The sequence below is a fragment of the Sus scrofa genome, chromosome 9 (assembly GCF_054392235.1).
Source record: "Sus scrofa isolate SSC_HxYL_T2T_F1_AM1 chromosome 9, Sscrofa_HxYL_maternal_Yorkshire_Landrace_v2.0, whole genome shotgun sequence".
Lineage (NCBI taxonomy): Eukaryota > Metazoa > Chordata > Mammalia > Artiodactyla > Suidae > Sus > Sus scrofa.
This window is the reverse complement of record NC_139391.1, coordinates 1,962,794-1,975,333: the sequence shown is the minus strand read 5'-3', so window position 1 is coordinate 1,975,333 and position 12,540 is coordinate 1,962,794. Positions and strand designations below refer to the sequence as shown.

The following is a 12,540-nucleotide window of genomic DNA, read 5'->3' as shown; positions in this document are numbered from 1 at the left end:
AAAGTTAACTTTACATCAATTACCACCAAGTATTCTCCCAACGTCATTAATGTCATGTCTTATAAATATCAAAACAAAACACGTATCAATAACACATGTTGGATGCATAAACATAATGTTATCTGGCTATGTCTGAAGTTTAGTACTGACTGTTTATCAGAAACATTAAAGAAAATTTGGAATCCATATTTATCCCCATGACAATTTATTTATATTATTCTTTCTGGTAATTATTAAATGAGAAATATAGAAGCATGTGTAACCACATAGAGAGAAGCAAAAGAATAATTTGACCACTTGAGAATTGAGGGAATTTGAAAGATTAATTGCTTTTGTGTGTGCACCGAGCAGCTCAACATCCCTGTAGAACATAATGACATTGCTTTTGATTTCACATTGGAAGCTCTAGAATCTTCAGAGGTTTATTCCCAAAGGGAGGCATAAATTAAAGATAGCTTTATAACCTCAATCAACAGCATTTGCTACAGATGAATATGTTTTTATTCCAGGAGGTAAGATTTTGGCTTCTGCTAATGAACCTGAGATATGTATTTTCATTTACCATTTGAGAACATTCTTCCTAAAGCTAGGTCTGTACTGTCAAGATGGGGAAGAGGGCAGATATAATCAAGCAGTTAGTAAGCAACTTTAGCGGAGTTGCTGTTTCTGCCATCCATTTCCTGTGAATAAACAGGCATAGTCCATGACAAAGAGCCCTTGTTTATCTGCCCATAAGGGAAACTCACATGGTTTTTCAATACTCCTCAGACTCAGCATTCCAATATAATGCACATAAATTTACTGTCAGAAATGCTTTGGACATTTATTGGGGTTTTAACTGAAGATTTAAAAATCAAAAGACACTGTAAATATCTTTGAAGAAAGACTTATGCTCTTTATGGATCTGATGCTTGAGCTTCAGGAGACTAACACAGTAGGCAGAGCTTTAGATATGTTAGAAAATTTGGGACCAGGACCAATTTTAGCTGGGTGATCCTTCTCAAGTTTTAAGCCATGCTTCACTCAGGTACACGTTATGTTTAAAATGATATTTCACGGAGTTCTCACTGTGACCCAGTGGCTTAAGAATCTGCGTGCAGAAGCGTGGGTCACTGTGGAAGCATGGGCTTGATCCCACCCTGGTGCAGTGGGTTAAAGCATATGCCATTGCCACAGCTGTGCGTAGGTTATAGGTGCAGATTTGGAAACTTCCATATACCATGGGTGTGGCCAGCCAATTAAAAAAATAACATAATAATATTTCATTCTACAAAAGTCCAATTAGGAAAAATTAATCAGGAAGTGATTAGATTTGTTAGAATGAATGTGTCTTAATTTTGTGTTACATATCATGCTTCCTGCAGAAGAAATTACATCAATATTTCAAGCTACTTGATTCTAACTATTATTTCTAATTAAAGAATATGCAATAGATTTACAATGGCAAATTTAATATATAACCCTAATTTGAAATTCATTTTTGTTATCGTATCAAGAATACTTTTATTTCTGCTTTAAAAATTTTTAGGGATAGATGTTGTGCAAAATGTAACTAACTGTTTCATTTATACATAACTGCCAGAAGGCTTAAAGGATAATCTGTTGTCCATTCACTGCAAAGAGTACTGGACTTCATGGTCAGTACTATTTATTGCAGGGTGACTAAAGGAATGGGAAGTCAGAAATTCCTGGGCTTCTTATTCTGCCTCTACCAAATGCTACTTAATCTTGTGCAATTTACATGACCTCCTTTACAAATAATAAAAGTTTCCTCTTTTACAAATAATAAAAGTAACATTATTTTATGAAAAAATATATAGATTACATATATACACATTAAATGTATAAATATACATCCCTTACCTACAGTATAAACACAATGTTACAAGCACATACAAATTTTAACCCTATGCTTATGATTTAGTGAGCATGTAATCATTGTTAGTTATAACTCAAGACTGTTTTAGAAAACACTAGACATTTCTTTTCCTTTTTTTATAAAAATAACTGGCCTTTGTTCCTATACTTCTCTGTCTTATATTATTAGTTCCTTGACTTTAAATCCACTCTAAGTGCATTTTTGGAAATACTATAATACGAAAGGTAAAGGAAATTAATTCTCAGAAGTTTTCAGGCATTTAGGCAAAAAATGGTTAAAAAGGAGATAGACTCATAAGTGCATGTGTATATGAATTGATTCTTGAATATATTTATTTGTACACATCCTTTACACAAGAATTACATATAATGAATTATTAAACTTCATAATTTATTTGATGAATTTTTCTATCACAGATTCATTTTGCCAGCTGCTACGTTATCTCATGAATTCTCTGGGGCACAGAAATCACACTGCAGGGACAGAGTTCATTTTATTGGGCTTAACAAATGACCCAACCCTGCAAACCATCCTCTTCGTGATCATCCTGTGTATCTACCTGGTGACCATATGTGGCAATCTCAGCACAATCATTCTTATCAGACTCTCTCCTCAGCTCCATCATCCCATGTATTTTTTCCTGAGCCACTTGGCCTTTGCTGACATGGGCTATTCATCTTCTGTCACACCCAGTATGCTTGTAAATTTCCTGGTGGAGAGAAATACCATCTCCTATCCTGGATGTGCTGTCCAGCTGGGTTCAGGTGCTTTCTTCGGGTCGACGGAGTGTTTCCTTCTGGCTGCCATGGCATATGACCGCTTTGTGGCCATCTGCAACCCACTGCTCTATTCCACGAAGATGTCCACGCAAGTCTGTGTTCAGTTACTCCTCGTGTCTTACATGGGTGGTTTTCTCAATGCTTTCACTTTTACGATTTCCTTCTATTCTTTACTCTTCTGTGGACCAAATCGAGTCAATCATTTCTTCTGTGATTTTGCCCCCTTGCTGGAACTCTCCTGCTCTGACGTCACTGTTCCTGCAGTTGTCCCCTCATTTATAATTGGTTCCATCATTGTGGTCACAGTGGTTGTCATAGCCATTTCCTACATCTACATCCTCATCACCGTCCTGAAGATGCCCTCCACTGAAGGAAGACACAAGGCCTTCTCCACCTGCACCTCCCACCTCACCGCGGTCACTCTGTACTATGGGACCATCACCTTCATTTACGTGATGCCCAAGTCCAGCTACTCCACTGACCAGAACAAGGTGGTGTCTGTGTTCTACATGGTGGTGATCCCCATGCTGAACCCCCTCATCTACAGCCTCCGGAACAAGGAGATTAAGGGGGCTCTGAAGAGACAGCTTGGCAGAAAAACATTTTCTTAGTGCAACCTGTTATTTTGTTGTATTTGATACGAAGAAACTGAGTGAGTGTGGTTTAACAATATCCAGGGTATGTCATTAGTCAAGGCACAATTTTTTAGTAAGTGTAGGGAGTGGATTTTCAGATATCTAATTGTAAATCAGAAACCCATAGTGACAATTTTTCTCTGAATAAAATTAAATTAAGTTTATAATTAAAAACAAATTGGTTGTCTTCAGAATATACTTCATCTACTGAAAGTTGTTTAAAATTTTCATTCATGTATATTTTTCTGAATTGTATTCTTCCCTAAATTAGGATTAGTGTACTTCCAAACCTTTAAAACTGTGTCCATTTTTAATAGAAGTTTATCCCTTAATGAGTGTGAAAACAATGGTTTTGACTGAGTACATTCTTAGAGGAAATGACACATGGAATCCAAACGTTTCTGGAGAGGATCTTGCAGGAAGGTTATCTGCTGAGGAGGGACTTTATGGACCCATAGACTCTGGCATGTGTTCCAGTCTCTGGCTCCAGGCAGCACAGAGGGTCCTAGAGAAGGACAGGAGGAGATGTCCCTGACCAACCTGTGAATTCTGGCTGCTCCAAAGAAGACTCCTCTGTGGGAATACGTAGGGCCCCTCAAGTCCTCAGGGACAGAATGAAACAAATTCTCTGAGTGACTTGCTCGTGGTCAGGTCTGCATCCTGCTCATGAAGTGGGAAGGCATTGGGTTGTGTCTTCTCTGAATTTCTGACCCTCTTCCCCATAGAGAGGCTGAATCCACCTCATGTGCTGATGACAACTGCATTTATTGACCTTTCCTGTCATCTCTTCCCTGTTTCAGGTGCAATTCTACCTTTTTGTTGAGAGCCTCATGAAGCATTAAAAATCTCACTCCTTCGTTTGTTCTTTCATATATTCAAAGACCATACTGAGTTATTTTCATATTGCGGAGATGTTCATAGGCCAGTGGAAATATAAGTGGGAAGAATCTAATCTATCTGCCTTCCTAGAATTATCTTACAGCATAAAAGACAAAATTTAACTAATAAGTTGGTGGTTCAGACTATTCAAAGGGGATGCCAGGATGAAGAAGAAAAAAGCAGGTAGAGTCATGGAGCTTAACATCCAGGGCAGGCAGTGCCACTGCTGGTCTCACTGGGAAGATAACATCTGAGCAAGGATGCAGGAGGTGAGGACACTGCCTGTTGGATATGGTGTTACCTGTGTACATTTCTGCAAGTCTAATCTTCCCTCACAGGCATCTAATTTACCTTTGGGGCTTCCGTTCCAATTATGGCACATTTGGTCATGTGAATCAATCCCATGTTGAGCACAACAGAAACACAGATAGAATGTTTAAGGCATTTTAAGTATCACTGTCAAAGCTACAGGACAATATGGAATTGATTCATCAGAACTGTGAGAAACCAGAGAACCTAGCACTAATGCTTTAACACATGCCAGAAGGAAGTATTACAACCCTAGGCTTGGATTTAGTGACTTTGTGGGAGGAACATACATCAAAGCCTAGGACACGTCCAGGTGAGAATTCTGACCAATGCACCTCATGTACATCCTCAGGAAAATGGAAACCCTCAGTGACAATGTCTTGCACAGAAGTGCAGACCTTTTCCAGGTGGCGGTCCAGGTTTCCCAGCAGCACTTATTGAACAAGCTGTCCTTTCTCCATCATATAGTCTTGCTTCCTTTGTCATAGATTAGTTGGCTGTAGATGCGTGAGTTTAATTCTGGGCTCTCTATCCTGTTCCACTGATCTAGATTTCTGTCTTTGTGCCAGTACCATACAGTTCTGATGATTGTTGCTTTGTAGTATAGTCTGAAGTCAGGGAGCCTGATTCCTCCAGCTCCATTTTTCTTTTTCAGGATGTCTTTGGCTATTCTGGGTCTTTGGTGCTTCCAAACAAACTTTAAAATACTTTGTTCAAGTTCTGTGAAAAATGTCCTTGGTAATTTGATAGGGATTGCATTGAATCTGTACATTGCCTCAGGTAGTATAGTCATTTTGATAATACGAACTCTTCCAATCCAAGAGCATGGTATGTCTTTCCACATATTTGTGTCGTCTTTGATTTCTTTCATCAGTGTCTTATAGTTTTCAGAGTACAGGTCTTTGGTCTCTTTAGGTAGGTTTACTCCTAGGTATTTTATTCTTTTGGATGTGATGGTAAATGGGTTTGCTTCCCTAATTTCTCTTTCTGATCTTTCATTGTTAGTGTATAGAAATGCCGATGATTTCTGTGTATTGATTTTGTATCCTGAGACTTTGCCAAATTCATGGATGAGCTCTAACAGTTTTCTGGTAGAGTCTTTAGGATTCTCTAGGTATAGTATCGTGTCATCTGCAAATAGGAGTAGTTTTACTTCTTCCTTTCCAATTTGGATTCCTTTTATTTCTTTTACTTCTCTGATTGCTGTGGCTAGGGCTTCCAAAACTATGTTGAATATTAGTGGTGGGAGTGGACATCCTTGTCTTGTTCCTGATCTCAGTGGGAATTCTTTCAGCTTTTCAGCATTGAGAATGATGTTCGCTGTGGGTTTGTCATATATGGCCTTTATTATGTTGAGGTAGGTTCCCTCTAGGCCCACTTTCTGAAGGGTTTGTATCAGAAATGGGTGTTGGATTTTGTCAAAGGCTTTTTCTGCGTCTATTGAGAGGATCATATGGTTTTTATTCTTCAGTTTGTTAGCAAACCCTGACACCATACACAAAATAAACTCAAAGTGCATTAAAGATGTAGCTATAAGACCAGACACCATAAAACACTTAGAGGAAAACATAGGTCAAACCCTCTCTGACATAAACGACAGCAACATCTTCTCAGATCCACCTCTTAGAGTATTGACAATAAAAACAAAAAGAAACAAATGGGACCTAATCAAACTTCAAAGTTTCTGCACAGCAAAGGAAACCCTAAACAAAACAACAGACAACCCACAGAATGGGAGAAAATCTTTGCAAATGAATCAACTGACAAGGGATTCATCTCCAAAACTGATAAACACCTTCCGCAGCTCCACACCGAAAAAACAAACAACCCCATCCAAAAATGGGCAGAAGATCTACACAGACAGTTCTCCAAAGAAGACATACAGATGGCCAAAAAACACATGAAAAGGTGTTCAACATCACTCATCTTTAGAGAAATGCAAATCAAAACCACAATGAGGTATCCCCTTATACCAACCAGAATGGCCATCATCCAAACGTCTACAAACAAGAAGTGCTGGAGAGGGTGTGGAGAAAAGGGAACCCTAGTACACTGTTGGTGGGATTGTAAATTGGTGCAACCCCTGTGGAAAACAGTATGGAGATGCCTCAGAAAACTAAACATAGAACTACCATTTGATCCAGCAATCCCACTCCTGGGCATCTACCCAGAGAAAACCATGACTCGCAAAGACACATGTACTTCCATGTTCATTGCAGCACTATTTGCGATAGCCAAGACATGGAAACAACCTAAATGTCCATCAACAGAGGAGTGGATCAAGAAGATGTGGTGCATACACACAATGGAATATGACTCAGCCTTTAATGGGAACGAAATACCGGCCTTTTTAGCAACATGGATGGACCTAGGAATTATCATGCGAAGTGAAGTCAGCCATACAATGAGACACCAACATCAAATGCTTTACTGACATGTGGAATCTGAAAAAAGGACAGACTGAATGTCTTTGCAGAAAGATGCTGACTCACAGACCTTGAATATTTATGGTCTCCGGAGAAGACAGTTTGGGGGGGGGTAGGCGGATGTGCTTGGGCTGTGGGAAGGAAATCCTGTGAAATTGGATTGAAACGATTATTATACTACGAAAGATGTGATAAATTCATTGAGTAATAAAATAAAATAAAATAAATAAAAAAATAAAAGTGCAGACCTGGAGATCTATAGTCTCAAGCCTTGAGCTTGGGTATAAGACTGTCAAGACAGGTGGTGCTTCAGGGTGTTCTGAGTGAAGAAAGAAACGACTCAAGCCTCAGTGATTCCTGCCCAACGCAAAAATACAATATCCAGCACTTAGGAAAAAATCACGATCAGCCCAAAGAAAATGAGGAACCAAATATATCATGGGAGTCAGTGGAAATGAAAAACACCAGAAATACGATTTGATTTATAGGAATCAATAGACGCAGACCATAACATTACGTTATTTAAAAAGATAAAAGTACTTGAAAATGTACATAATCACCGAAAACCAAAACTAATGACCAAGCTGTATACAAAACAACCCCAAGGAGCTTCGTAACTGAAACCTCACATGCCCGCATGGGCACCAGGCACTTCTGTCTGGGGAACGTCATCCTCACAGGTCTTTAGTGGCTCCGCAGGGACAGCCCTGGCAGAGGAGCCATCCTGCCTGGGAAGCCTCAGGATCAGAATTGGGACCACTGTGTCTCACATGCTGTCAGATACAGAGTGTCAGGTCCCTGCAAGCACTGTTTCCAGTTAGGAGGATCCCTGCTCTCTGCGAAGCACAAAAGCATCAAGAATTAATTTATTCTTCATGGCCTCCCAGTCCAGATGCACTTTACAATTAAAGAATCATTTTTGTTACAACTGGGTTTACATGCAACACAGCTGACATTTCACTTCTGTCAGGATTTAGGAACAATAGAAAGTGTATAAAGGCTAATTTTATGCTTAGCGACGTCAAAGGATTTTGTTAACCTATGATGCATGTTATCTGGGATCTTAAATTCATGTCATGTCGACACAGGATTCTGAGCAAATGCACTGAGAGGGAACACATACTGGAGAGCAGGCAGAACACAAGGACCCTGTGTGGCAGAGTCTGGGAGAGGAGCACTCACCTTGTGTGTCACACATAGGCTTCTCAGAGAAGTCATGGACACCTATGGATTTCACAGAAGAGGGAGTCTTTGGCAGTCTTGTTTTTCTTTTGCAAAGTTGTCAAGTCCTTGGCAAAATTTGTACCTATTTAATAATACACCCATGTTAATAACGTGAAATTGATAAAATTGTATTTTATGTTGGACTTGATGGTTTTTATAAGACTTATTTGACGTTTCTGCATATAAAATTTTACTAACATATATTAACCCTCTGGGTCAATAAAACAATTCCATAGCTCAGGTAAAGTCTAAAACTCAGCCCTCAACTATACCAAACAAAAACGTTAATAACTGGACTTTTCCATAATGGATTTTAACACAGCTTTCTAAAGTTTTATGATGTGCCAAATCTGAAACAAAACCCTACAATATTGAACATGTATAGAACAAATATAACATATTTAGAATAAAGCAACAAACTGCAGAAAATATACTATTTAACTTTTTTTCTACTTCCCCAGTACATTATTATTTTTTCTACTGTACAACATGGTGACCCAGTTACACATACATGTATACATTCCTTTTTCTCACATTATCCTGCTCCATCATAAGTGACTCGACATAGTTTCCAGTGCTACACAGCAGGATCTCATTGCTCATCCATTCCAAAGGCAATAATTTGCATCTGTTAACCCAAAACTCCCAATCCATCCTGCTCCCCTCCCCCTCCCCCTTGGCAACCACAAATCTGTTCTCCAAGTCCATTATTTCTTTTCCTGTGCAAAGGTTCACTTGTGCCTTATATTAGATTCCAGATCTAAGTAATATCATATGCTATGTGTCTTTCTCTTTCTGACTTACTTCACTCAGGATGAGAGTTTGTAGTTCCACCTATGTTGCTGTGAATGGCAGTATTTTGTTCCTTTTGATGGCTGAGTAGTATTCCTTTCTGTGTGTGTGTGTGTGTGTGTGTGTGTGTGTGTGTATACACACACACATATCACATCTTCTCAATCCAATCATCTACCAGTGGACACTTGGGTTGTTTCCATGTCTTGACTATTGAGAACAGTGCTGCAATGAACATGCAGGTGCATGTGTCTTTTTCAAGGAAAGTTTTGTCCGTATGTATGCCCAAGAGTGGGATTGCTGGGTCATTTGTTAGTTCCATGTATAGTTTTCTAAGGTACCTCCATACTGTTCTCCATAGTGGCTGTACCAGCTTACAGTCCCACTAACTGTGCAGGAGGGTTCCCTTTTCTCCACACCTTCTCCAGCATTTGTTATTTGTGGCCTTGTTCATGATGGCCATTCTGACTGGTGTGAGGTGGTGTCTTGTGGGAGTTTTATTTGCAAGGAAATGATATATTTTTTAAAAAGATCAGGAATTGGGAAATAAAGCATCTCAACCTGTCTTAGTAGTTTGCATTTTCATAAAGTATCTTTTCTAAACACAGTAGAATGAAGCTCCAAATTAATAGTAAATAGTAGAAAAATCCATGTATTTGGAAATGAAATAAAACACCATTCAGTATGGCATCGATCAAAGAAAAATTGAAATAAAACTAGAACAAAATCGAATGATAATAAAAATAATACAGATACAATCTTATTCTACAAGTGCATAAATTCTTAGCAGGAAAGTTATACTAGAGATACTAGCAAAGGCAGACTGAGAATGAATAGTGTTTGCGTTCATTCTAATAGGTAGAAAAGGTTGTAGAATGAAGTATAAGCCAACACTGTAAAATTTTAAGGAAAAAAAAGGGAAGAAAATTTTTTTGTCTGGGCTGAGGCAAAATATTCTTAAATATGACAACTAACCCACATGGACCACAATAATAATAAACTAGATTTCCTAAAGATTAAAGCCTTAATAATATCCAAAGTGAAAACTACATATGAAATGAGAAGCAACAGATTGGAATAAAATATTTTACCACAGATATATAAATAGGTTGTTATCTAAAACATATAAAAGAGCTCTCATAACTCAATGATGTGAAAAAGCAAAACAATGTTTATATGGCACAAAGGAACCTTTCTGCAGAAAAGAAAATCATGGACTTGGAGAATAGACTTGTGGATGCCAAGGGGGAGGGGGAGGGAGTGGGATGGAGGGGGTGCTCGGGGTTAATAGATGCAGACTATTGCCTTTGGAATGGATGAGCAATGAGATCCTGCTGTGTAGCACTGGGAACCATGTCTGGTCACTTATGATGGAGCATGATAATGTGCGAAAAAAAGAATGTACACATGTACGTGTAACTGGGTCACCATGCTGTACCGTAGAAAATTGACAGAACACTGTACACCAGCTATAATGGAAAACAATAAAAATCATTATATGTAAAAAAATAAAAGTTGGTAAACAATTTAAATAGACACCTCACCAAAGAACAGTTATGAATGGCAAATAAGCACTTGAAATTGATGCTGAATACAACTAGTACTAGGGAATCACATGTTAAAATGAAAGACTTAATGCTACACACATATGAGAACAGCTTTTTTATTTTGAACTGACAATACCAAGTGTTGGAATGAACCCAGAGCTAACACAACCTAAATACAATACCAGAAGGAATGCAAAATGGTACAGTTATTTAAAAAAATTTGTCTCTATAAACATGTGCTAACCATAATACACAGTGATTATAATCACAGCTATTTTTTTTAGGAGAAATGAAAACACATGTCCACACAAAGACCTGGGGATATAGAAGCTTTAGGTGTAATTGTCAAAAACCAGAAAATCATCAAATGTCCATTTTTGAATGAACAGGTAAAGAAAAGGTGATACATTCATGCAATGGCTAAATTTGAGAGGATTACAGCACAATCCAGACTCTCTATAACCTATGTGTTACAATACCCACGACACCATTCAAATTTGCTAGCACATGAAAAAATGGAAATATAGCCCATACTCAAGATAAAGGGTTGGAAACCAACCTCAAGGCAAGGCTGAAAACAAAGCTGTAGCTTATATCACAGGAAGTTAGAAATGAAACAATAAGCTTTTCATAGTATAAGAAATGAAAGAACAGAAATCAAAGAAATAGGAAATATGACCCAAGAGAAAAGAAAGAAATCTATAATTTTATCCCTTGGAAAGAATAATAAAATTGCAAATCCCATAAGCAGAAAACCCAAAGTGACATTTCTACAAAGAATACACACAGGTGGCCAATAGGCACATGAGAAAAAAAAACCACTCAACATCACTAATTATTAGAGAAATGCAAATAAAAACTACAGTGAGGTACCATCTCACACCAGTCAGAATGGCCATCCTTAACATGCCAACAAGTAACAAATGCTGCAGAGGGTGTGGAGAAAAGAGCACTGGCCTTCACTGTTGGTGGGAATGTATATTGGTACAAACACTATGGAAAACAGTACAGAAGTACTCAGAACACTAAATATAGAACTATCATATGACCCAGCAATTCCACCCTTGGGCATGTATCTGAACAAAACTTTCATCCAAAAAATACATGCACCCATAGGTTCACTGCAGCACAATTCACAACAGCCAAGACATGGAAACAAGATAAATGTCCATCAACAGACAAATGGATTAAAGACGTGGTACATATACACAATGGAATACTACTCAGCCCTAAAGAGGACAAAATAATGCCATGTGCAGCAACATGGTTGGAACTAGAGATCCTCATACTCAGTGAAGTAAATCAGAAAGACAAATACCATATGGTATCACCTATATGTGGAATCTAATATACGGCACAAATGAACCTATCTACCTAAAAAAACAAACTCATGGATATGGAAAACAGACCTGTGGTTGCCAAGGAGGAGGGGGGGAGGGGGAGGGATGAATTGGGAGTTTGGAGTTAGTAGATGCAAACTACTGCATTTGGAGTGGACAAGCCATGAGGTCCTGCTGTATAGCACAGGGAACTCTATCTAATCACTTGTGATGGAATAGGGTGGAAGATACTGTGAGAAAATGAATAGATATATGATAAGTGGGTCACTTTGCTGTATAGCAGAAACTGACAGAACATTCTAATACAACTACAATAAAAAATTAAAAAAAAACCCAGAGTAGTATTAACCAAGAAAAAGGCAAAAGTATTAATTACACAAATAAGTCAAAACAGGAGGGCATAAACACTCATTCCGAAGATATGAGAGGGGGTTAAAATTGATACTATGAACAATTTTATATCAATAAATTTAGCAAAGGATAACAAATGAACATTTTCCAGAAGAACAAGACGTTCAGGTTGAAAAAATATCCCTGTCATTCTTCTGGCTTGGAGGACCAAGAATAACCTAACAACAAAGTTAGTAGAGAACATTCTTCTGAAATTCCTGTCATGGCTCGGTGATAACAAAACTGACTGGCAACCATGAGGATGAGGTTTCAGTCCCTGGCCTCGCTCAGTGCGTTAAGGATCCGGCACTGCCCTGAGCTGTGGTGGAGGTCACAGACC

General features: G+C 38.4%; 2 protein-coding genes across 2 annotated transcripts in view; one reads left to right on the top strand and one right to left on the bottom strand.

Annotated features, from left to right (window-relative positions):
• OVCH2 (ovochymase 2) overlaps positions 1–12,540 on the bottom strand; it is a 500,449-nt gene that overhangs the window by 102,619 nt on the left and 385,290 nt on the right. The window contains exon 4 of the mRNA XM_084974874.1: positions 8,090–8,213. Within this exon, the coding sequence (XP_084831000.1) occupies positions 8,090–8,125 (36 nt within the window). The 5' untranslated portion in view covers positions 8,126–8,213. The remainder of the gene's footprint in view (positions 1–8,089; positions 8,214–12,540) is intronic.
• LOC110262258 (olfactory receptor 5P76-like) lies at positions 2,291–3,269 on the top strand. The gene has a single exon (XM_084974973.1). The coding sequence runs from the start codon at positions 2,325–2,327 to the stop codon at positions 3,267–3,269; it is 945 nt and encodes a 314-aa protein (XP_084831099.1). The 5' UTR covers positions 2,291–2,324.

Bases quoted from the DNA above. Each gene is read 5' to 3' on its own strand.
- LOC110262258 (XM_084974973.1), top strand. From the start codon at position 2,325: ATGAATTCTCTGGGGCACAGAAATCACACTGCAGGGACAGAGTTCATT.